The following is a 25,151-nucleotide window of genomic DNA, read 5'->3' as shown; positions in this document are numbered from 1 at the left end:
ATTCAAATGATTGATCGGCATTAAGGGACCCAAAATGTGCCAAACACACTTTCCCCTCAACACACCGCCACCAACACCAGCCTGCAGTGTTAATACAGGAAGCTGATGGTAAAGTCTGACCCTGCCGTCTGCAACCTCAGCAGAAAGTGAAATTCAATAGACCAGGCCTGTTTGTTTTTTCAGTCTCCAGCTGCCCACTTCTGGTGAACCTGTGCTCACTGCAGCCTCTGACTTCTGATCTCGGCTGAATGGCGTGGAAGTTGCTGTGGCCTTTTTCCTATTGTAGCCCGTCCACCTCAAGGTTTTCTGCTGACAACATTTTGAAAAGACTGGATGTCTGAGGTGCTGTTCCCTTACTGTCAATTGATGTTGTTTTTTCCCTTTAAACTCTAGAGACTGTTGTGTGTGTTAAAATCCCAGGAGATCAGTTGTTTGGGGAATACTCCCATCAGCCCATCTGGCACCAACAAGCACGCCATGGTCAAATTCACAAAGATAATTCCCCCCCCATTCTGATGTTTGATGTCAACACAACTGAAGCTTCTGATCTGTATCTGTGTGATTTTGTGTGTTTTGCGCTGCTGTCACATGATTTGTTGCAACTATGAATACTTTGATCATACAAACTGGTACATGGCTGCAACTGCTTGCATCACAGTCACAGTGAAGTTCTGTATATCCTCTCAGGGATGTTTCCTAAATAGCACTAAGGCCTCGGCGTGCACCCGGCTCTGACCGGTCGGAGGAGTGTTAATTAGTTTTAAAAGAATCCCAACTCTTCCGTGCTATAGTCTTGATACCAGAGCGCATGAACAAACTTTCTGCTGAGTCAGACTTCCTGAGTGGCTCTTGCTGCGGCTTCATTTCACTGATAAATGGCTGTGAGTGAGGCTTATGGGCAGCAGTTTAATTGACTAAGCATGAATTTCAAATCGTGAAATGATCACCACATCATTCCTACTCGACAATGTTCCATCTCCATCGTCTAACTCACGATCCCTGGTCACAACAAACCAGCTTCTGATTCACTACGAGACAAACCGATCTTAGGGCGTGTGACTCATGTCGAATTGCTTTCGAAAAAATGTGTCTTCTAATCTGTTCAAATGGAAAAAGGGATTGAATCGGTTTATTTGGTTTATTCTGTTGCCACTGTAATATCACTATGGTATTGCTATCACGTCATGTCATTCAAATATCGTCAGAGGTGAAGACGATGAGCAAACCTCTTCCACCTCATTCTCTTCTTCTATAGTTTGATGCTGTCTCAACCTTCTCTAAACAGTTTGATCCGAAACGAGACCACCTCTTTTGTTTGGACTAAGTTTTGGCCCACTGGTCCAGACTGTGGCTGGAGGCACCTTTCACCTGTTATTATGGTTCAGACTAAACTGAAAAGGGTCCAGACCAAACAAGGGAGGTGTGAAAGCGCCCTGAGATGAATACTGCCATTTTAACTTAATTTGGTAATTTGTATAATAAGCAATAGCAAAAAGGAACAAATATATAAAAATAGCTGCCCCAGAAGAAATGGGTCAAACTTGCAGCAGGAAAGAGAACAGACCTTTGAAATCGGCAGAGATAACAAGTTCACTTTTGAGCACATTCTGCTCCCAGTTGGTTGACATCGTTCATATTGGGAAGCACCCAAGGCTCCAGCAATCACCCTTTGATGTACAGTACGTGGTAGTGCTGTTTAAACATAATGTATATACACTCTCACACGCACATAAACAGCAGATAACCTGGAATTATGAATATTACTGGGACTTGACTTAGCTCCTCGAATTGTTTTTCACTTGCAGGAGGTTTTTAGAAGGCTTTATGTTCAGAAGACTGGCATAAGGGATTCTCACGGGGCTGTGACACCCCCATTAGGAATACGATTTCAACAATGGAGTGCACACTTTACCTCAGAAACATACACCGGCTCCGAAGTCCCCCCCGCCCGCAGCAGCATTCACAGACTGTGCTTACATTGGACCCGGAGATGCTGTGGAGCTCTGACTCCACATCGTTCTCGCAGTTAAACTTCTAAACTGGATTTTGTGTCACGGCTTCTCATCGTAGAAAACCCCAACTTATGGCGGCTTAGTGGTCAAGGAAGCGGCGAAGAGAGCATGGATTGGGATGGTCGTGGCACTGTCCTCCTTTGATTTGTTCTACAATATGTAAACCAGGTTTTTAAATAGATTTCCAATAACACAATAGACTGAACGATAGATGTTTCTTGACTCCCCACAATCCCCCTAATCTAATTTGAAAAGAACAAGGCCTACATGGGAGAAATGGGGATCTGTACATTACACACTTGTGTATTTAGGAGAACAATATGATCAGTGTGTGTGTGGGAGGCTGGCATCAGTCAGTGGCCAATCAAATCAGCTCGTCCAATTCCCTTCAAAAGCAGTGCACTCTCTGCCATGAGGCAATGACAGTTTTATTCTGCAGTGTCCTGGCTTCGTTCTTTTAAGAGGAATAGAACAAGGTCTGCGTACTGTCTTGTTGGAGGTGCAGAGTTGCGAGGCAAAAGAAAAGAAAAGAATAATACCCTATGAATATTTAAGACTGTAAATATGCCTCCAAGGGCAGATGACGTCTATTTTTTTCGTTGTTGAAATGATTAAGCGAACATTGAAAGTCTGGTCACCATGTGCAACTCAGTTTTGACACTTAATTCTAACTTAGATTATTAGAATTTGGATGAAGGTAAAATATTAAAGGCAAAAAAGACCACCCTTGGATACTTTTCATGGCACTGAGCCAATTTCTAAAAAACACCTGTATGCATATTTATGTATTTTCTTACCACAGAGTTTCCTTTTGTCCATGAACACAAAGGATGCTGCCTAAAATTTAAATTGTGCTCAGTTGACTTTCCCATTGGTTTAAGTCATGAAACTGTGGCATGACCGGCTTCACTGATGACTTTTATTGAGCAGAAATAGACTTCACAGAAGCCGCAGTGTCTTGTGATAGAACTTTGTTTACTCCAGTTTAAATAGCATTTTTCAATTAGACTGTTACGTTTTGATTGAATGTGCACTGCAGTGGAATACAACACATCTGGTCATTTTACATCAAATTTAATCAATGCTTTTAAACTAATTTATTAATTATGAAGCCAATTTGTAGGAACATTCATCTGGTGGCTTTTAAGTATCCATTGATTTCTATTGGACTCAGCGACTGCCTCTTTCTCAGCCCTCCTGGTGGAAAAGGAAAATACAAAAAGGCCACTCTTGTTGTATTTGAACCTGACAATAGCAGACATGTGATTGTCACTGCTGTCTCAGAGGTGAATGGAGCATGGACCCACTCTTCTCTGCTAAAGATTTAAGTGATAAAAGCGAAAGGGAAGAACTGCCCCACACGGTGTTGCAAAGACAAACGTGTACGATCTTTCTCTGGTAATGGTTGTCATTTTCTTTTTCTATTTTTGATCGACATGAGAACCAGAGCAATCTGCCGCCTCCTTGATAGAGAAGTGTCCACATTGTGAAAGCCCTCGCCTGAGTAGGATTCTTTTATTACAGTTATTGTTTTGTTCTTTTGACTCTGACATCAGTAGTGAGCGTAAGAGCTCTTCAATTATAGTATAGTGAGGATAGTCAAATTAATTTCTAAGCACTGACACCAATATTGAAATAAAAGCTTCATTCTTTAGTTGAACCGTCATCACCGTTAACCTCGAGACCAAAAATGTGAGAGAAAATTGAATCTTTTGTGTTCATCAAAATCATTTATTTAACAATTCTACTTCTCTGCATAGTAATTCATATGTAATTTTGAGATATGTTACATATTAAATTGCCATGTGTGCAGTCATGATGGGATGCCACTAAATGACGCATTCATATCTTACCTTCATGTGTTTGTGGACCACAGGTAGATGGAAGAACAGAATTTACAGACTGAAAATCCTAAATGTGTACGTGTTAAAACTTGGTAACTCAGTGTGCATGTTAAGATGAATTTCAGATTGCATTTGGCACACCGAGCTTTTCAATGTGCTGCGGGGAAGAGAGTTAAAATTCCTCAAGGTTTTTATTGATCCATTGAAACATAAAAAGCAAAGAGAGCAATTCAGGGATTGAGGCAGCGCGATAACAGACGTTTCTGTGAGATTGTGTATGTTCACACAGATTGTGGGTGGGTGTGTGGATTGCTAAGGACTCGCCTGTCATGTTACTAACATATGGCTGATACTGCCTTTTGAATCGATGTTTGCACATGAGTTAATGGAGACCCTTACTCATGGAACTGTGCATTAAATGAGACTGCTCCATTACAATGGATCACATTAGTGTATTTATGTTTTTTTGATGACACTTTAGCTTTAGTTGTCAGCGGAGACACGAGGGAAGTGTTAATTCTGCAGTATTAATCTTCTTCTAACTCCATATTGATGTTTTCTGTATTTGCAAACCACCATGTTTTACATTGTAAATGATGACGTGGGAGTAACACTTTATGTTATTATATTGGAGGTCACTTCACGAGAAAGCTACCATGTCTGTTATATCTGTAAATGTTTCTGTGCTTAGTACAAAAATGTACATTTCTGTTAAAATGTCCATTTATCCAATCTAATTGAAAAAGTTTTGAAAAATAGCTTTATGCAAATACATCTTAGCAGTGTTAGTTGAACTAGTGCTGTCATATTCGCCAAGACGTCGCAATTACAGCAATGATGAAGTTATAATTTCAAGGGATGTTGACCCCTCCTGCATAGACGAGACACAAGATCTCTTAAATTAACATATTGAAGTGGAGAAACGGCTGCATACATCAGCGGGTTGCCATTACAGAGACGTGGGTGAAGTGGCCAGGGGCAAGAGGCATGGATGGGGTTTAAAAGGATAAGTGTGTGAGTAAAAATAATTTCAAAGAATCAGTATGGCAGACATGTCGTGTAAATCCAAGAGGGAAGGTGCGGCTGAAAGAGGTACGAGGAGAGGTGAAGATAGAGAAACACCACTGATGGATGTGTTGGAGGGAGAGACTAAGACGTGGACTGAGTCGTACATGTAGGCAAACCGGCAGCAGCAGAAGAGAGAGACGGATAGAGATACGAGTCAGGCCACCAGATGGTCTAATGACCACAGGAAATATTACAGCTGGCAACCGCACACCAACATTAATGACACCAGTCATTTAAGAGCTCTGAGAACAGCCGATCTGTGCGTGTGTGCGTGTCTTCCTGAGGCTGAATGTGCAAGGTCAAGGAGTCCTTTCTAATTATTGTATAATCACTAAAAGGCATCGTCTGTGGACGTTTTAACCTTTTTATTGTGCGGTGAAGACGCCTCAGGGGTTGTGCAGGGCTAATGTATGCAGTTGTGTAGGTTTTTGAATGTTCCTGTGGATTTCTTCATGCTATTTGGTCTAGATTTCCAAGACCAATTAAGCTTTAATGCGTGGTCACACCAGCATTTAACACGGTAAAATAAATCATATGCAGTACAATCAGTGCAGTGAGTCCAAATCAGGCGAACCTTTATTTTGTAGATTTGTCGTGCTGATCAACAGGAAGCCATCTTGACAGTCTATTGAGGGAACGGAGAGGCTAAAAGTTCAAAATGGACGACGCTATCATTAGCAGTTTCGCAGCATCCAATGCTTCACAAAAGAATAGTTTGCAAACAGATATGACACTTTATGGTAAAAATGAAACTGGACTTTAAAGATGTGCAGTGCTGCTTTTCCAATTTCTAAAAGTTAGCTCTACTTTTACACCATCAGCTCCAGCTAGCATTCATTTAACGCCGGGAGGCATTTGTTTTCCTGTGGGATGCGAGCCATTGGAGGAGATGCTTTTCATGTGCAGGAAAACGTTAATGAGCAACACGTGTGATTTAAAGTGTTTTTATCGCTTTACTGGCTCGTGATACATCCCCTCAAGGTAACACAAGTGTATCGGATGCGGAACTAAACTCTTAACCATCGCCTACGCTGTTGTGGAAAACATGTGTTTTGAGAGCACCGTAAATATTCAATCTCTTTTTAGAATCCATTCATCCAGCAGATATATAACAATCCCTGCAGACGTTTGGGCGAGTGGTGGGATTCTCCCTGGACAGCTCGTCAATCTGCCATAGAGCTTAAAGACATAAAGATACAAACCACTCTTCATGCTCCCAGGCTCACATTCAACCTATGGACAATATAAGGTGCCAATTAACCAAGCTGCATGTCTTTGAACAGTGGCCGGAAGTCTGCATACCTGGACAAAAGCCACACAGACGCACGGAAAAACCCGGGGCGACCCAGACATGGCACCATCATGCCACCCTTTTGATGGAAGACCTGCATTTAAATATATCGTAGATTAAGTTTCCTACAAACCCTGACATTTTCCTCCCTGCCCTTTCTCCCTCTCCTCCTCTCACTCTCCGCCTTATGGTTGTCTAATGTCATCCCTGGACAACACAAACAATAAATCCGCTGTATTTATGCACTGTGCCGCGTGTGTTGCTTTTCTCCTTCCTCTCTCCATCTCCCTCTGTCTCTCTCTCACGCCTCTCTATCTTTTCACTCCCCTCCCCGTCTCTTTTATCTCTCGCACTCTCCCGGGTCCATATGAAATATTCTGACCAGCCTCCTACAGCGAACACATAATTAGAAACCACTGAACCGTGACTCCAACACGGGGGCTTTTCTCCTATCTGTTTAGGGAAGGTGAGGTTCAAGAGTGAGGGAGGGTGGCGTTGATGGTGGGGGGTAGCTGTAAAACATCTTCATGGTCAGGAATACTACCCTGGCCTGAAATGGTGGCATCCTACAATACATTTGGATAGATAAGGGGGGAGCTGGTGGATGGGGAAGAAGGGATAAATGGATTGATTGATGGGGCATGAGGGAGAAAGGGAGAGGGGAGGAAGACAGGCGTCGACAGTGAGATGGAAAAAGAGAGTTATGGCTCGTCTCCATTAGCTGGGTTTTCCACAGACACTGTTGGGTTCGTGGTTGGGGTTCCATCTTCATTAATAAGCCAGATTCACCAAACAAGACCAGGGTTTTTAAAAATAAGATCATTTTTTAAATACAGCTAAAATATCCCAGATAAGAACGCTGGCATCTTGTTCTTTTGGATCCAAAGTCCACGTAAAAAACAATCAGGCTCCAATTATTATATGGAGCCAACTGGGGCCAACTCTCGCTCTCTATGAACTGAAAATCTGCCTTTATCCAGTCACCTCTGCTCAGGTCTGAGTCTGAAGCACTGAAGCATCACTAAACACTTTTTCAGTACAGAAATGAACAGTAAGTGATGGAGACTTTACTTTGGCCGCCTGATACCCGGCTATGAAATGTAGAGTGATTTTTACGGCGTCGTTGCGATACTTCTGACTCACTGCGGTCTTCAAACCATGACATCACACAATGACTCGCCTTAATATGGTCGTTTTATAGCCGTGCTGTGAGGTCATAGTGTTACCTTGTTACAGAGCCTGACCTTCGACTTACACCGACCACACTGAGCTGTAATACGAGTCCACAGCGTCGTTTTTACTTTTCCCACGTCTTTTATTGCTCTTTTGATGTCGGAGTGTAATTCACCCGAGTGTGTGTGTGTGTGTGTGTGTGTGTGTGTGTGTGTGTGTGTGTGTGTGTGTGTGTGTGTGTGTGTGTGTGTGTGTGTGTGTGTGTGTGTGTGTGTGTGTGTGTGTGTGTGTGTGTGTGTGTGTGTGTGTGTGTGTGTGCTCGCTCTGTAATATGTGGCCACGGTGTGACTTTTACCTGACTTTGTCCCTGTACAGCTTTATTATGTTGTCGCGGTGTGACTAGCTAGTTATGGTTTGTGCTGACGGCTTATTAGACGTATTAGGAAAGGACAGAGGAGCCTTTGGGACAGTTTCCATCAGCGCGTGTCCTTGGACCACGCAGACGTTCACACGTTGTCACACACGACACTGCGGACACACACATACAGAACCTCATATATAAGGACATATATATACACACATGTGAGGTGCTCGCATGCACATGCACCCTATTTTTATGGGTCCTCCCTTTTGGCTATCGCAGGAAATAATGTCCAGCAGCTAAGGCTGTTAATTAACATTTATGGCTGCAGATGACCGACTGGATCTCGCACCATCACATCAGAGCAACCCGAGTATAAAAATCCAATCTCTGCCCCTGACTCTCCGCCAAAGTAATGATGCTGCTTCATGATGTTGATCCCTTTCTTAATATGAATCTAAACGGTACAGATTCCTTTTAGGTATTTATCATATATATTTACACATTTGGTAATTGTTTGTCCTCCCGGGCCATATGAATCTGTGAGTGTGTTTGTGGAGATATAATAGCATTTGGGATTTCATATTTCATTTGAGGGTATATTTGTGTATTCAGTAGATTCCGACATTTCTTTCCATCAGGATTCACAGTCGTCACAGCTATTTACATTGCAGGGAAAAACAAAAAAACAATGACAATTCTAAACACATCGAGATCCAGAGGAACTGATGAAAATGCAACAGAAAGTGGAAAAAACAACTCTTGGATCCTCCTCTCTGACTGGATCCACACCAAGATTCAAAGCCCCACCGCTCCACCAAGCTCGGAGCAGATTGGTTCGCTGCTCTTTTGCATAATCCTTCTTACAAATAAACAAACAGGTGAAAACACAAGCTCGATGGCAGAGTTGAAAATCCATGTTGCCATTTCCACTCATATCTTTAAAGTCGCTTCATCGAGATAAACTATATAATGTTTTAATTAATACATAAAAAAAAGTGGAGTATCTTTATGTTTTAGAGCTGATGAGTAAATTACTGCTTTAATTGCTTATTTTTGTTCTTTATCTCTATAGTTTCTCAATCCAGCACTTAAAGCCTCAATATTGTGATGCAATACAAAAACACAGTCACCAGCTTCTCTCTCCTCTTTCTTTCCTTTTATGACACTCACTCGCTCATTGATTACATCCTCTAACCTTTTTCATCTCACAAAGGACTAAGTCTGTACTATATATATACCCCCCCGCTGACCAGCCTGCCTCCCTGAGACATTGATTGCATATACATCCCAATGTGGGAGACAGTGTGTGGCTTACAACACACAAAACATGCACCGAGGCGATGCAATAGGAAACCACAATGATATTTAACATGGATACAGATAGACACAAAGAAAACCTCGACTTTCACACATGTAGTCCAAGAATAGACACTTGCATTTCATTACGTCCTGACTTATTTACCCTAAAAGTGACTTATTCGACTAATCTAGTGGTTATTTCCTGCTTTTCTCTCACTAAAGACACACAAAATAGAACCGGCAACATATTTTAAAAGGAAATCTGTGAATGAAGGAACCATTTCAATGCTTAACTTTGATGTAATGATACCATATATTATACCATATATTATTTAATGATTATTATTCATAGTAGTAATAGTAGTAGTCGTATTGAATTAATATTAAATCCAATTTCCCAGATTATACGGCTGCATCTCCCACATATGTCCCAACTCTTACAACTCCAACACACTCACTGACCAACTCTGCAGGTTGTAATGCTGATTCTTCATAGAAAGACAGAACATGTTGGTTTCTTAACCTACTTGATTTTCGTATTTCGTGGTTTTGAATGAAAGTCTCCGCTTGAACTCTAAGTGAATGGACAGTGGAGACAGAAAGTGAGTAGCATGGAGATGATTCACCCAACACCAGTGGAGTGCACCATTTTATCAGGGTTTTATTCCCACAATTTTCACAATGAGTTTGGGGCTTTTTGGGATAAAGTGTAATTTCCAGCCTGTGTGGCAGCTTGAGGGGATGAAACATGTGACACATCGACGCATTACATTGAAATTGAGGCAATAATCCAACACTTTCCACTGGTCTCGGTCTTTTGAACCACACTGTATGTGAATTTTCCTCTTATGTATGATGGGCATGGACCATTAGTTCATAATTGGACCCCATGATCAGTTCAATGATGCTCCCCCACCCCTTTGCACAGAGGTAAGCCCCCTGTTGCTTGCACACAACACACACACACACACGCAGTATGAGCACAAAACAACACACAGATGGCCACACACACAAATAACCATCTGAGTCAATTCCAACAACAGCCCCAAATACCTATCTGCCAATCTTGTAATAGTGTTTTTTGTCCACGTCTGCGTCTCCTCCGGCCAAAAGAAACTGTGTGTATATGTCAGTTGGTGTGCTTACAGTCTGACGGCCACAGATAAGGTGGCACTTATCTTATCGCGCAGAGCCAACCCAACCTAAACCCGCGCAAACCTCAGGTGTTGCATTGGGCTGGCTTCTCCCCAAGCATCCCCTCATTTTCATGTCAATTTCACACCATTTTGCTCCCTCAGTCTCTGCCCTCGCTCCCCCTCTGCCTCCATCCCTCGTTTCGCTCCCTCCGTCCTTTTGAACGGCAGTTAAGCCCGTTTTAGTCCGGTTTTGCCTCTTTGTTCTCCCTTCATCCCTCTCTTCTTCTCCCTCCACCCCTTTTGATCTTTCTTGGTACCCATCCACATGGCCTGGGCGATCAGTCTCCGCCGTCTTTGGCCGAGTTTGACAGCGTGTCCTATCCTGCTTATAACCTGCTTTTCCCGTGACTCTGTCGTTTTTCGTTTTGTTTTTTCCATCCCTCCCTTTCTTGCTCTTCCCATTTTTTATTTTCTCTTTATGGCTGACTCCACTCGCAGTCGTCCAGGAGAGGAGGTTCACTTTGGCATAAACCACCTCACTCGTTTTCCTCACTTCCCCCGTTCCACTTTCTGATCCTTCCTCCACCACACCATCATCCGTTTATTCACGTCCCAGCAGAGATGACAGTCTTTTTATCAATCTGCCAGTCATTTCCCCCTCTTTTTTCTCCTAACTCCTCTCTATCTCTGTATTTCTTCCTCCTGCGTTGCCTGGGGATGCTGACACTCTTTAGTCACTCTTCTGACTGCCAAACTGAGCTGTGGGGCGCGCTGTGCACCGAAATTTATTTCACTCGGGTGGTGATTTGCATCTGTCAGTTGCTAACCTTTAAGAACAAGTTATCGAACTAGGCATTTTACATTGAGGGCCCTATTTCATTGGCAGAAGGACGGAGCAGTTGGTGCATGGACTGTTCGGGCATCACCGTGCACACCTTGTGTAAGTGCACCTGTATGTGCAGCAGTGCAAAGTGCAAAAAGGATGGGTGAAGGTGAATGGGAACTGAATACTGAGCTGATTAATGAGTACACACACATCACTGGTCTCATCTCTCTGAAACAGCTGTGCCAATCACAGTGACGCATGGCGACAGCCGCTCAACAAATCATGTTGTTGTCTGGAAGGTGCAGAGCGACGCAACGTCAACGCACAGCCACACAAATCTGCAGCGAGAGGCAGATGATGTGGGTGGTTTTTTTTACCGGTTTGATTTATGAAGATAGAAGCAAATTAGAAGTAAAAAAAAACACTATTTGAGGTTTAATTCTACCGTATATCATGTTTTATCGTCTTGTCAAATCTTAAGATCTAAAGCAACAGCTTGCACCATAATGCAGTTTAGGAGTAAACCATTAACTTTTGCCAAATAAGAAAGTTGGAAATGAGGGAGTGACACATTGGAATGATGAATCAGATTAATCTGTCGTGTCCTGAAGAGACCAATGAATACCAAGTTTTAACCAGCGAGTTAAGTGAATCGGTGTGTGTGGGGTTGTTTTCTGGCAGTTTGTTGTAAAAAAAAATAAAAAAATAAATAGATTTAAATAGGTTCTGCGATGGAAATTCTCAGAGCAAAACACCCAAACCAAAATTTGACTTTCAATCCATTCAATCCTTATTTGAATGAACCACCCGCCTCCGGTCTCCTTTTTTTCACTGTGCATTTGTTATCAAAATTCTACTTTGATGGGGGGAGAGCAAATGTCAAAGTCAAGAAATTACAAAATGCTCTGAGCTGCTTCCTCTAGTCTTTGCACTGCCACAGAAATGGGGCCCCGAAGATTATAGAGATTTATTCGTCTCACCTCGGGGGAAGAAATAGTCGTGTTGAAAACTTGGAGCAAAACTTAGGAGCAACACATTATTTCATCTCCTGCATGATTTAAAATGCTAATCTGATCCCCTGCTCTCATCACAGCACAACAGGCGACGTGTAATTTGTCGGCTGGTCAAACATTAGCTTTGAACCATATCTTCCCCCTGATATTTTAGGTTTTATTGTCATAAAACTCTGGAGATCGCATCATAAACAATTTAACTTCCTTCCTCAGTAACGTCAGATAGCTGGTTTCCCACTCTGCTTAATCTACCATAGGCAATGCAGAATAATGTTTAGTCCCTCTGAGCGCTCCCAGTTTATCTCCCACCAGAGATGAACTCAAACTCTCTGCCCCCCAATCTGTTAAATAAACCCTTTCTATCCACGTTGCCTTATATATCTCTCCCCCCTCTCCTCTCTCTGCCCTTCACTCCCATCTCCAGGCGAGAGTCAGACAGTTGTTATCAGTCTGCCAGAGGAGAGAACACAATTAAATGTTTTAACCACCCTCCCTCGTTTTTCTTTTTCTTCCTTCCCTTCTCATCTGTCTCTTCCTCCCTCTCTCCTGCTTTGACTGCCTTTACATCTCGTGGCACAGAGGCGGACGCAGTGATGAGAGGAGTTTGAATCTCCTGAACGTCCCTCTGGGGTTTCACTCTCCTCTCTTCGTCCTTCTCACAGGGCTCTAGGGTTCATTATTTTTTTTTCCCTCTCTTTGCGATTCTTTGTTTGTCTCTCTCTCTGAGCTGTTAAGATGAACCCCCCCCCCAACACTTTGGACGTTTTGTAACGAGCTTGCTTCACATCATTTGCAGTATAGTGGAGGAGAGGCTCCTGCAGTATTTGCAGTCGCAGCAGTGCTGGTAACTCTTCTATGGAAAGTAGCTAAGGTCTGTGCAGAGAGTTGCTAGATTTGTCACATGGTGCTTTTTGGAATTGCTAAGTGGGCGTGAAGAAGCAGAAAATTACGCAACAAAGTTGGCAACCTGGACTTTAAACTGCAGCCTGATGATGTAATGATGTTCCGACACCTATTCTGATGCATGGACTTTGTGTATTGCCTGATGTCGAGTAGCCTACTTATGTGACACCAGTGCATTTAGAACAATAACAACTTCTATAACATATTTTAAAAATATTTTCTATTCCTTTTGACATTTTAAACAGCCATTGAGGAAACCCCAACACTCAGCCAGCCAACCAATGGTGGGATATTTGGCTGATCCTCATTATAACTTCATCACATACTCAATTCTTATCAATTACCCACTTTGTCATGGAAATTCATGGAAAACGTATCAACACTAGTAGATATTAAGCTTTTTATTTTAATTTCAGAGCCGTGGAGAGTCGGTGTGGTGTTTTCTACCTGGTGAACATCTCAAGTTGAGATATTATTCATCATCTGTGCTCCTGTACTGTACCGACTGCACATGTAGCCAATTTTGATTTTAACCGCCCTCTCTTAGCTGCCTCATTCGCCTTTAACAACTTAATTAGAACCAGGTCAGTAGTTGCACAGGTTGTCCCGACTGTACGCGAGGCAAACCATCAAATGTGTGCAAAACATCTGGGGCCATAAACATAAAAATCAACACATTATATATTCGCTTTACGGTGCGTTTGCTCCGTAAGTGTCACTTAAAGACTCCATACTTAGCTGGTTGCATATTAACACGTACACACACCCTAACATCACTTTGTTCACCCGCTGTCTGTCGCTGCCTCTGTGCACGGCCGTACATACTGCAGCCGAGAGCACCAGACCATCTCCCTACCATCCTCTCTGTTTTCATTGCATTACAGTGTGACAGAGAGACCCCCACCCACTACGTTAGAATAGAGCAGGATCCAAGATGAAGCATCTGCTGCAGTGATGTCAGATGACAGTTATGAGGCAGATTACGAGGCTTATAGTCTGAACTATCTGCCTCCAGTTTGCTCGCTTAACCTCTGACATCTCCACTGTGCGATCCTTTCCCACTCACTGCCACATTTTCTATTGATTTTTTTCCGCCGTTATCTGTTGAGTTTTCTTTTTGTGTGGGTTCAGGTTGATGCCATTGCTCAGCCCGGCACAAAGTGCTCAACTTGAGACCTGTTTAAAGAGAGAATCAAAGTTTTTATGATTAGTTTGGATTTTGTCTGTCCTTGGTTGCGGTTGTGACTTTCAGAGAAAGATTTGAGCACTTAAATTGGGGTCAGGGTGGGACTGATGTCACACTCTTTCTTATTTTATGGAGTATTTACTTATTGAAGCTTTGCTGCTTTAAAGTTTCATGATTTCTGACACATTTATTAAGTTTACCTGATTACCGTTTGACCTTTCCTACCTTACCTGTCCCTCTTAGCATCTTTTTGTTTTCCAATGTCCGCAGCATCACCCCAACATTATCTTATTATCTTTGCCAAAGAGGTTATGTTTTGGTCTCCGCTTGTTCGTCTGTCTTTGAGGAAGCCGTGTGAAAATAAATAAGATAAGAACCCATCATATTTGGGTGTGAATCTGGATCAGGGGGCAGATTCAGGAATCCTTTTTCACTTTCTTTAACATTTTCATTGATTGACCGAAACATTGGCGCATGTTTAATTGGACTAATTGTTATTTAAGTATGTGCAATTTGATGCAGATCTCAGGGATTTAAATGTGCTTTCATTAGGGGAATGTTGGGCCTTAGGGCAGGTGTGCACGCTTTGAATGCTCTTCTATTTAAAGACATAAATGAGACATTCAAACTAAACTGCACTCCTAAAACATGTATCGCTATATTTATCTGAAGACACCTTCGCTTCCAGTAGATTCAAGCTATGCTGCGACACATAGTTTCTCAAGATTCCTCTCATTCACTTTCTTTGTAAGCGTGGTCTGCAGGTCGGCCTGTTTCCTGCCGGTTTACCCCTCACTATGCTCATGTTGAAATTCTCTGTCCCTCCATGCTCTTTGAGCCTTCATCTTCTTAACCTGATCCCCTTGGCTGCTAATAATAGCCCTGGCTTTAAAAAACGGGCAGACAAACAGAGCAGAAGGGAAGAATTGGGGGACAGTCGGTTGGGTTCACATTGGATTTTGTGCAGTGTGCAGTTCAGTGGCTTCTAGGTCTCCTTTTAGCCCATTGATTTATAGTAGTAACTCTGCCAGGGTAACCTTTTAATCCACTGTCTGTATTTTTAGTTTTTATTTGTGAAGGGTGGTGTTTTGTTTTTTTTTACTCCAAAGTTCATCCACGTTTGGCTGTCGTAGACTTTAGAATTAAAAGATAAAAATGTTTGACAGAGAAATAATATTGCAGGTTTTTGTCTGCGTAGAATCAACTATATCTCTCTTCAGTTACAATATGTTCTGCAATGAGAGAAGCATGTTTATTCCTCCAGTGCAGAGTGACGGGTAAAAAAATACATTTGGATGGAATTCTTCAAACATGACGTGCAGAATTGTGTTACAGAAAAGTGAAGAATACAATTCGACCTCATTCCTGAAAGCTCCTTGGTACTGAAGTCACAGACTAACAGAAAACAGACAAATGAATAAATGCAATCCCTGCATTTGGCTGGTGAATGCAGTGAATCTCCCCCCCCCGTTTTTTTGTTTTTTCTCTCTGTAATCCCTTATCCCTGCAATAAACTCACAATGCAGTGAAGACATCTGTTTGTAAAGTGCATTATGTGTGGCCAGTGGACACGGCAAACTGTCACTCACTGAGCAAGATTGGTAACAATAAACTTTAGGATACAGTAATTCAAATTGACCACAAAAGGGTAAATAAATATCCTGATTAGCATTTAGTTTCAGTGCATGTGCTCCGGTTACAAAAGTTAATCCAGTGTTGGTCACAAAACCCATTAAGAGCGGCCCTTTGTGTTGCAAATTAAAGACCCTCCAGGTTGTCTGCTCTGCATTAGTCGGCCCGGGATCAAAAAGGGTGGAAATGCCGGCTTTGAGGCGAACAATCGGTTCGGTTTAACACCTCAGCCCCGGATTTAACATCATTTGAAAACATTTTCCGTTGGGCGGCAACAAAAGTCTACAAAATGAAACCCTGACTGCAGGCAATAGTTTCCAGGTCAGATCTCTTGCCTGTAGCATTCACATCCCCTGAATCAGGATGAACAGGCAGGATTTTTCAGATTTCACCAGGCTTCGGCTGCCCGCTTGGAAAGAAAACCCGACGTTCTAGAGCTGCGATCGAACAATATTATTAAAGAGTACGGCGTTTGCATTTCCGTGGCTGTGGAATTGGGGTGATCTGCTGTTACGGGGGTGTTGAAAAGACACACGCTGAGTGCGTAATTATCTCCGAGGGTTTTCTCCCACTGTTCGCATTCACATCTCATCTATTTTAATCCGTCTCTCTGTAGTAGCCTCTGTATATTTAGCTCTTCCTCTTATTCTCGCCTCGTCTTTCTTTCTTGCGTGATATTTCTTCCACTCATCATAAATAAATTTAGTCTGGCCTCCTTAATACCGTCAAGGTCCCTATCTGCACTGAGGCCTGTGGGATTTGTTTTCTGCTGATTTCCTTGCCTGTTTTGTTGTTGTTTTTTTCTCTTTTTGGTTTAGTGTTATTATTACTCGTATGTTCTTAGCTGGCGTGAAATCCCACTGCGTCATCCGGAGAGTTGTGGAACTGCTGAGTTGGAAATGTGCAGCTGGTGTCAAGGTCTGGAAGAAGGAGAAAATAAGGATAACATAAAGAAAGGTGTGTGTTTGGGGAGAAGCACAGAGAGAGGGAGAAAGGGAGATGCAGGTAGAGGAAGAACAAACGAGAAGAGAGACAGCGAGCAGTTGTCTAAAAGGCGATGTCTCACACGATAGCACGTTCTGCCATGTTGCCGCACGGCATCAACAGTAAACAAACTCACCCCCCTCACTGCCAACTCCGTCTCCTCTCCCCCTCTCTCCCTCTCACTCTCTCCTCCAGTCAAGTTTTTCTGGAAATAGATAAATAAGTAAATAGCCTTTCTGCCACTGATGGATGTAGAGGAACCGAGAGGCACTGACTCGACTCAACAAAGTAGAAAAACAGCCTAAACATGTCCGAGCTGTGATACTATAGTCAGAGGGATCTGTGGCAGAAGATGTAAGAGGGACATGACAACTGGAAACTGTCTGTTGAACTGACACAACACATGTAGGCCTCAGAAGTTCAACTTGTTTTTTTTAAATTGGAGTATGCACAAGGGGAAACCAGTCCATTACAAGTAATTGCTGTGATTACAAGAGGATTTAAAAGATGCACAGCAGCCATAATGTGTTTTCCTGTCATCCATATTAAGGAACACTACTGAGACCCTCTCTGGCTGTAATGCCCTCACCTTATGCCGTAGGGACGAGCGACTGTGTGCTGATTATCACCTCCAGGCTCCGAGAGTACATAATCCCTTTCTAATGAGTCAGCAAACTGTTGTGTCATTAAAGTACAAAAAGATCGATAAATGCAGTTTTCTATTTTTATTTTTAAAGACAAAGTCATACTGGGAAGTTCTAATATTGAGGTTTAAGTCAAATAAGTTAACCCCCTCATCACCCTGCCAACTAGCAACACTGGCTTTTCTTTTATTCCTACAAAAAAATCTACTTTTGCAAATGGACTGAATTTATGTAGAGCTTTTCTGACCGTAACGACCACTCACAGCGCTTTACACTACAGGTCATACATTCATACAGCGCTTCTATATATTTCTATATATATACCACTTCTCTATCACTCATACATCACATTCACATAACCCAAGGGTACTTCAACATGAGAAGTGGAGGAGCCGGACACTGAACCACCGTACTGCCCGTTAGTGGGCGACCCGCTCTATCTCCACCCTGTGGCCTTTTCCATTTCTCTTGGAGAACATGGTGTTCCGCAACTACCATCATGCTGGTCAGCGCTGACATGTAACATTTATGTCAGAAGGAACAACCCCGTGAACATATTAGTCTTCTAGTTTCTGTTTTTTCCTTTATTGTCAAAAGAAATATTGGATTTTCTGTATTTTTATTTTGAATAAAACACTAATTGTCTTTTGGAGTAAAATATTTTGGGGGGTCTGAAGGACAGACGTCCCCCCACTGCTTTAAATCCCCCACAGATCAAGTATACTACTGTCAGTTTGGGGTAATTCTGTAAATAACAAGTAGAGGAGGCCAGGCGGACCACGGAGCAGGTTCACACATGCACCTCCTCTGGAGAAAGTAAAAAACAGTCCAGTACATGTCTGAAAGCAGCTTATCTTTCGCTGTGAGTTTCATTTAACTTCACACAGACTCTCATTTATTCGGTTGTTGTCTCAGGGTGTGAATATATTCTGCTGTTGGGGAAATAAAATCCCTATCTGCTCCATCTCATTGTCAATAACAGTGATTAAAATGTAACTCCTTTGTTTTACAGATTCTGTCTCGTTAATATTTAAATCCTCTTCAGTCTTTGCCTCGGTTACACTTAACACTTTAACTTCTAATTAAATTTGGCTGTTGCCTGTTGAAGCTCAATTTCAGGGCTCGACCTTCTTTATTCCATTACGGCCGTTCTCGCCTCTTTTCCCTCCATCCTCCGGTGATGGCATTTTTCTTTGCAGCACTCATATTCGACACTGGACCACTTCATCAGGAGCGTGACGTGGCTGCGGTAACAGCCGTTTTACAGCGCAGCAGATCTGGCTGATGTGCGTGGCGCTCTAAGCTACCATGAAGTAGAGCTGGTGTGGCTTTGTGTGTGTGTCCGTGTGTGTGTGTGTGTGAGAGTGAGTGTGTAGCAGACAGTGTGGGAAGCGTGTAATAGGCTCACCTGTCCCTCGCTGCAGACTGATGGGCAGGTGGACAGAACGGAAACCAGATGGAAAGGAGGAGAAGTTGGTGCACAGAGTAGATAAGACTACGATGAACTCGTAACTCTGGATACATATACATTCATATTTTTCATTTACTGTTTAAATACTGTCTGATTAAACGCCATTTATAACAGGAGGGGTGGAGAGAGTAGATTTGAGGAAAATCATTGATGACACATTGCTGGGAGGATGGAAGGGAAGAAAGTGCAAAGACATTCATGTTGTTTCTTGCTTCGAAATTCAAGTGCTCTAATTTATACAAAATCTTTTTGCAGAACTGTGCTATTTCTGTTTTCTCTGCATGGTCGGGGTCCGGTAAAATCTTTGCAAGCTATTAAAACAATTTATTCCATTTTCCAGTCCTTTGGTTGCTTTTAAGCCGGATATTAACCCTTTTATACATCACTAATTCCAAGTTTAATATTCCTAAATATTGGATGTGCTTTCCTTGGACTCTCAGTCAAATAATGAAATATTTTAAAGGCACAATAACTTTTACTTTTGCAAACTTAAATCCGTTTTTGACTGACTCCAGATCAGATTAATGACACTGTGTTGTTTTTTAACAGGGTGAAGAGGAGGATTGTGCTGACGTTTCGTCCTGTCCAAGGTAAGATCTTTTTTTCTTTTTTTTTCTCCTGCATATATACTGTAGATGTCTTTGCTGTAGGTTGAGCTCACTGGGACTTTGTTTGTTTTTTCTGCTCGACTGTTTTTATCTCGTTGAATTTAGACTTTTATGTGGTCCTTTCGCTATTTTGTGCTGAGTAAGTTTTATGAGCCAGGGGTCCGTGAAACCAATTTCACTCGCTTTATAAATAGATAGAAGTGTTGCGATCGTTCTTTGTTTTCCCAGCCGACCACATCGGCAGTGGATCTGCATCATCTTGTAAATTTGCTCTGCCGTCACGTGAAATTTGCCCATCGCCACTTTTCAGGATGATAGTTTACGAACCGGGTGCTTTGTGCGAAATCAAACTGACAACGGGAACCACATGTGTGAAGAGAAACACTGTGAACCTGTTCAGCACATGTGGGAACACGGCGGACTGTCTATGAGGTGAAAGCTTCGTGTTGAATGAACTGCATTTAGTTGTTGTGTCTCAGTTCCAGGATATTGTTGGAAAAACGTGTGTGTCATGATTCAACAAGCAACCGCAGCAGCTGCGCTCTCCTCATGTTGAAAACCTTTGGCCTGCCAGTATGGTGGTCTGTGCTTCTCTGTCAGTAGCAGGTCCTCCGCTGTATCTGGTTGCCGTGGTGACGTGTGTGTCAGTGATAGGATGTGTGATGTATGTTTGTGTGTGTGGTGGCGGGCGTTGAAAGGACTCCATGGAGGCGGATAGAGTTGCCCTGTGCGCAAAATGCCAGCGACAAACGCATACACATGTCGACGGTCGGATGGGGGAACCTTCGGAAATGTGGGCACGCAGACGTTCTAGTTGCTGGCACGCAGGCACACAGGGACATGCACGGACACAAACTGGAACAGGAAATACGCAGATGGGGTGGACACACACACAGATACCCAGATTCCACGCAGGCCACAGCCATGCATTCATACTGACAGCTCCGGGCTATAAGGTTACCTACAGGGAAGTCCATGCCTGCCGCAACGCTTTGAACATTAATAGTATGTGTACACACTTTTATTCACTCATTGGAACCTGAGGATAAAGTTTAATGCCACTCATTTAAACTTTACAAGGAAAAGCTGCTGTCGAAAGCAGACATATTTATTTTTACACATGACTGACCGATGATGTTTGCATACAGATTTACCAAATGCAAATTGTTGCTCACTCGGCGGCAGCAGTGGAGAAATTGGGGGTTGCGGGCCTTGCTTAAGGGCAGCTTGACTGCAGTCAATGAGGGACGTGGGAGCATTACTCATTTGCTCCATGTTTTCCCTATATGCTGGCGCAGGGATTTGAACCGAGGACACGAGCTTGCAGGCGCTTTAGGGTACCGCTGACAGCCAGGTGCAGTGCAACGCAATTACTCTGCGACTCTGTTTTCGCCTTAACCGTAATTGAGTTCAAGTTCAAGAATTTATTTTCCTTCCCATCGGGGTGCTTGGCCTCGCAGCAAGTCATATGTCATGTTGCATAACGATGATAAACAAAGAGCTGACATTCAGAAACACATAAAAATGACTCGGAAAGACGGAACGCAGGAGATTCAAACTCTGAAGGTCTGATGCATGTTAAACCTGTTAACAGTTTAGTCAGGTTTCTCCAGCTGTGATTTATGATCTCTTTATTCTCACATTTGTTATGAAGTTGTTTTGCTTTTGATTGTATTATTGCAAAAACGTTGGACTCTACATTTATTAATGTGAGCATCCATCTTTCTGTGAAGAGTTCAACATGTGCAACAACACTATTGGCTCCATATTTTACACACTTCCACAGAAGTCTGCATAAAGGAGCTGAGTTATTTGCCATTTTTCCATGGATTTGATTTAATGTGTGAAGCTTGGCTACTTTACTAAGAGGTTTGCAAGAAAGCCCTGTAGCCTCATGCAGTCTACTCTGCTCTAAAGGGATGGAGCCTACACGAGAGGGTCTGGATGTCTAGACCTGATTCTCCTGACTTTGACGCAGGCAGCACACAACCCTGACCCTAAGTCTTATCAAGAGGTCAAAACCTACTATCTGACCAGGCATGTTGTGGTCAATGTGTGAAGTTGACGATGTGTTTCCCTTTAGATGTTCAACATGTCTTAGTAAGAAAAGCACATGAGGTACAGAAAACAGTTCAGTTCAGTTCAATTATTCTGGCGGCTTTTCTACAGTGACATGTCAAAATGTCTTTCTGCCCAGTATTGGCTTCTTGCAGCGGTTTATCTGTTTGCACACTTCACAGACTTTGTACCAGGGAGCTGGCTGGGGAAAGTTTGCAGTTTAATGTCGTGTGGAACTGATTTGGTCATTTGAGTTCACACATACAGCTCCTCTGGGTGAGCTTCCGTCTTACTACTCGTGCCCGGCCTCCGTCTGAGTAGCAAACAGCTGCTCCGATTGTCTGCCACTCACTGAACAGCGCAGATGAAAGGAGAGAGCTGTGCCTCTCACAGGTTGTGCTGATGACTGTCATCCATGGAAAGAAGCGAGGGATTATCCAACAAGCTGATAGAAGCGAGATCTGTCGCTTTGCTTTCCACAAAAAGGGTTGAGCCAGTAGAGGCTGTTTGCACCAATTCATTTGGAAAGAGAAATGGCCAATGGGGAGACTTGGCTGACTGACTCCAGTTCTAACTCACTCACTCATGAACATTTGGGATCACTCACTCATTTCAGTCAGTCAGGTACTGTTGGTTGTTGTCACCGTCTGTCCACAAATATGGGCTTTTATTTTTGCAGATAACTAAGCTGAGACGCATATTCTGAATACCTGCTTTACCTGTATATCTGCATATCCCACATCTCAATCAGAAAATTCTAAAGGTGGAATAAGGTCAATTTCAGATAATGCAAACAGAAAAGTCTGTTAACATCCCTGGTATCAAATTCATAATATCGTCATATTTTGAGTAATAGTGGGAAATTGATGTGCATATAAACATATGGACTGATCTGTCTACACAATACCTTGTCTGTTTGCGTGTACACGTTCGTATCAGCCATTCTAGCCTTGAGTGTTTGTGTGTGTGTGAATCTGTCCCGGCCTAATGGATTAAAAATTACCTGAGAGCCGTTCTAGTTTCACTCATTATCTCAAGCATCCGGATGTGTGTTTGTTCCTTTTTGGAACATCCAATATTCTTTCATTTCGCCCAGAGCAGCTCTTAATAAAGTTCATTACTCGTGGAGGAGGCTACAGAGCGATTGTAAGAAAACTATAATTCAATTACTCACATGTTTATCCCAGAGTGATTTGTAAACAAGCAAAATAAGACCACACTAGGGAAATATTACGGCAATACAACAGTTAAAGTTTCCATCCGAGGCTTTTGTTTTCTTTGAGGCTGTTGCTGCTTCGTGTTTATTAGAAGGTAATATCATATAATAGTCCAGAGGTAAGATGGGAAGCAGCAGTTACCATCTCTGCTCTATCATTGTTGACATGAGAGTGATAAGGAATAACACAACACCGGTGAAATTGCAGACAAGGCTTCATTTCAATGTGTCTTGCTCTCTCTTGCGTGATCCCGGGGTTTGTTGGCAGTCCAGATTTAGCCTGTGCACATTGACAAGGCAATATTAAGATCAGCTCCGGGTGCCATCTCCGTGACCTAGAACTGCTGACAAGGGAGTGATAAGCCAAGAGATTCTATTAACCCAGCCATGTCCTGCCCAATGCTGACAGGACGCTATTTCCTAGCCCCGCTGCTCCTGTTGGACAGCTTTGAGGACATCGGAGGCTAATGCTACAGAGAGCCGTGTGTGTCTGCTCTGAGATACCGCTGCTGACAAGCCAGGGTGCTGTGGTTGTAAGCCCTGCTGACCAGGAGATGGTAAGGCGAGGAGCTGAATTAAAGCTATAGCTGTATCGTCTATGCATGTTGACAAGGCCTAAGTGAGCTCGGCACCAGCCCTGCCCGGCCTTGTGTTGCCGACAAGACACCGGATGCTTGGTGACAAGCTGCTTGCTATTCCTCACCCATGTTAGCACGGCGAGGGTCACGTTGACATCTGCAGTCTGGGGAAACTCGAGCCTATCTTTCCAGCAAACATTGTGAGTGTGTACATGTGTGTGCCCATTGATGGGGATTAGCGAAGATGTGTGAGCCCGGCTCCCTGGGACGGCCGTGGTTTCTGCTGGAGGTCAACGCATGTGTGTTCTAATGTCCATGAGTGTTTGTGTGTGTGTCAATGAGTGTGTATTTGCCAGGCTGTGGGGGGTTAGGCCCGGATTGCAATGACAATGGAGAGGAATTTAAATGAGAGAAAAAAGGGGATCAGGGACGTTTGCAAGGAGGATGGAAGAGGCTTTGGCACCATTGTTATTCTTCCTCTTTGTCATTCTGCCTCTCTATCTCTCTATTACAAATCCCTTGCTATCCGTCGCTCTCTCTTGGCAACTACATTTCTCGCAAAACTCTCTGTCTGCCTCATTTGATTTTATCCCAACTTATCCCTGTATCTGTTTTTCTCTACATACGTCTATTCACCCTTAATACATCTCTTATTCTGGGGTTTTATCCTCCTCTTCTTCTTCTTAAGAATCAGGATTTTTCTGATTCAAACTCTTGCCAGAGCTCAACTGGATGACTTACTATCTTCCTTGATATCACAGCTGCACTTGTTAACCGCAATCTGTATATGGAGAAGTTAGCAGCACAAACTGTGACTGTGCACTGAAGCCAGAAAGAAAACTAAACCAGACCTGATGGGAAATCTTTTTTATTTGTGTCAAAACCTGACCCTACCTCGTCCCTGACACACATGTTTATTACTTGTTTTCTCCACCTACAGAAATTTGGCTTATGTGACCCAGCCAATGTCACCGACCAGGACACATACATAATTTTGAAATCTGTGTCCTCACTGGTCCCAATGGGATCGGGTTGGGCATCCACATTGTACTGCACAGCATTCCAAACTGTAGATGTTTTCCAGGTTTGGTACCACTGTGTCTTTATGGAGACAAAAATCAAAACTCATGCACCAAATCTAATCTGACTGTTACACACTCTTTCTCGTAAATAGGTGTAAGATGTGACACTGTGTTTAAAAAAAGAAAGAAAGCTTAACACTTGTGTCAGCGTTGGATAGGTTCCCTTTTCCCAGTCACTGTTTTAATATCGTTCACTCAGCGTCACTTAACTCCCTCCATCAGTAGTCTCTTTTGTTTTTGCCTCTTGCTGTGAGTCACAGTCTCTTTGTGTCTCTCTGTCACCCCCCGGTCTCTTGTGTTATTACCTCAGCAGCCTGTGGTCGAATGTAGTCCAGTTGCTAATATAGCCACTTTCAAAACAGACTCATTGATTTTAATCTCTCTCCCTCTCTCGCTGTGACACACACACACACACACACACACACACACACACACACACACACATACACTTTCCCTCACCATCTCCGTTTGTCTGCCCCCACCCCTTTTCTCTATAGCGGCTCTAATTGCGATCAATTAGGAAACTTCAGAAGGTTGAAATAGGAGCTGTGACAAGGGGCATCCGCTGAGCTGGCAGAGAGAGAGGGAGAGAGAGGGAGGGAGACAGAGAATGGAGGAGAGGGGAAGAGGTGGAGGATGGGAGGGAAACCGGCGACCATCGTGGGCGGAGGGAGGCTGTGAGGTAGCAGGCGAGAGAAGTCCAAGTTGGTGTCGAGCGATGAGCTAATGGCAATGAGAGTGATTGATGTGGCCACGGCGGCTG

General features: G+C 43.1%; 1 protein-coding gene across 2 annotated transcripts in view; it reads left to right on the top strand.

Annotated features, from left to right (window-relative positions):
• cntfr (ciliary neurotrophic factor receptor) overlaps positions 1 to 25,151 on the top strand; it is a 199,000-nt gene that overhangs the window by 18,355 nt on the left and 155,494 nt on the right. Inside the window, exon 2 of one of the 2 annotated variants that reach the window (XM_035184508.2) lies at positions 19,396 to 19,436. Coding sequence is in view for 1 of the 2 variants with exons in the window: in XM_035184507.2 (XP_035040398.1) it covers positions 23,196 to 23,285 (90 nt within the window). In the remaining variant the exon portion in view is untranslated. Of the gene's footprint in view, positions 1 to 19,395; positions 19,437 to 22,971; positions 23,286 to 25,151 lie in introns of those variants that run through there. The other variant, XM_035184507.2, reaches the window with a different exon arrangement.

Source organism: Hippoglossus stenolepis, chromosome 18, assembly GCF_022539355.2.
Source record: "Hippoglossus stenolepis isolate QCI-W04-F060 chromosome 18, HSTE1.2, whole genome shotgun sequence".
NCBI classification, from domain to species: Eukaryota; Metazoa; Chordata; class Actinopteri; order Pleuronectiformes; family Pleuronectidae; genus Hippoglossus; species Hippoglossus stenolepis.
The sequence above is the reverse complement of the archived record's forward strand: the minus strand, read 5'-3'. Positions and strand labels throughout refer to the sequence as shown.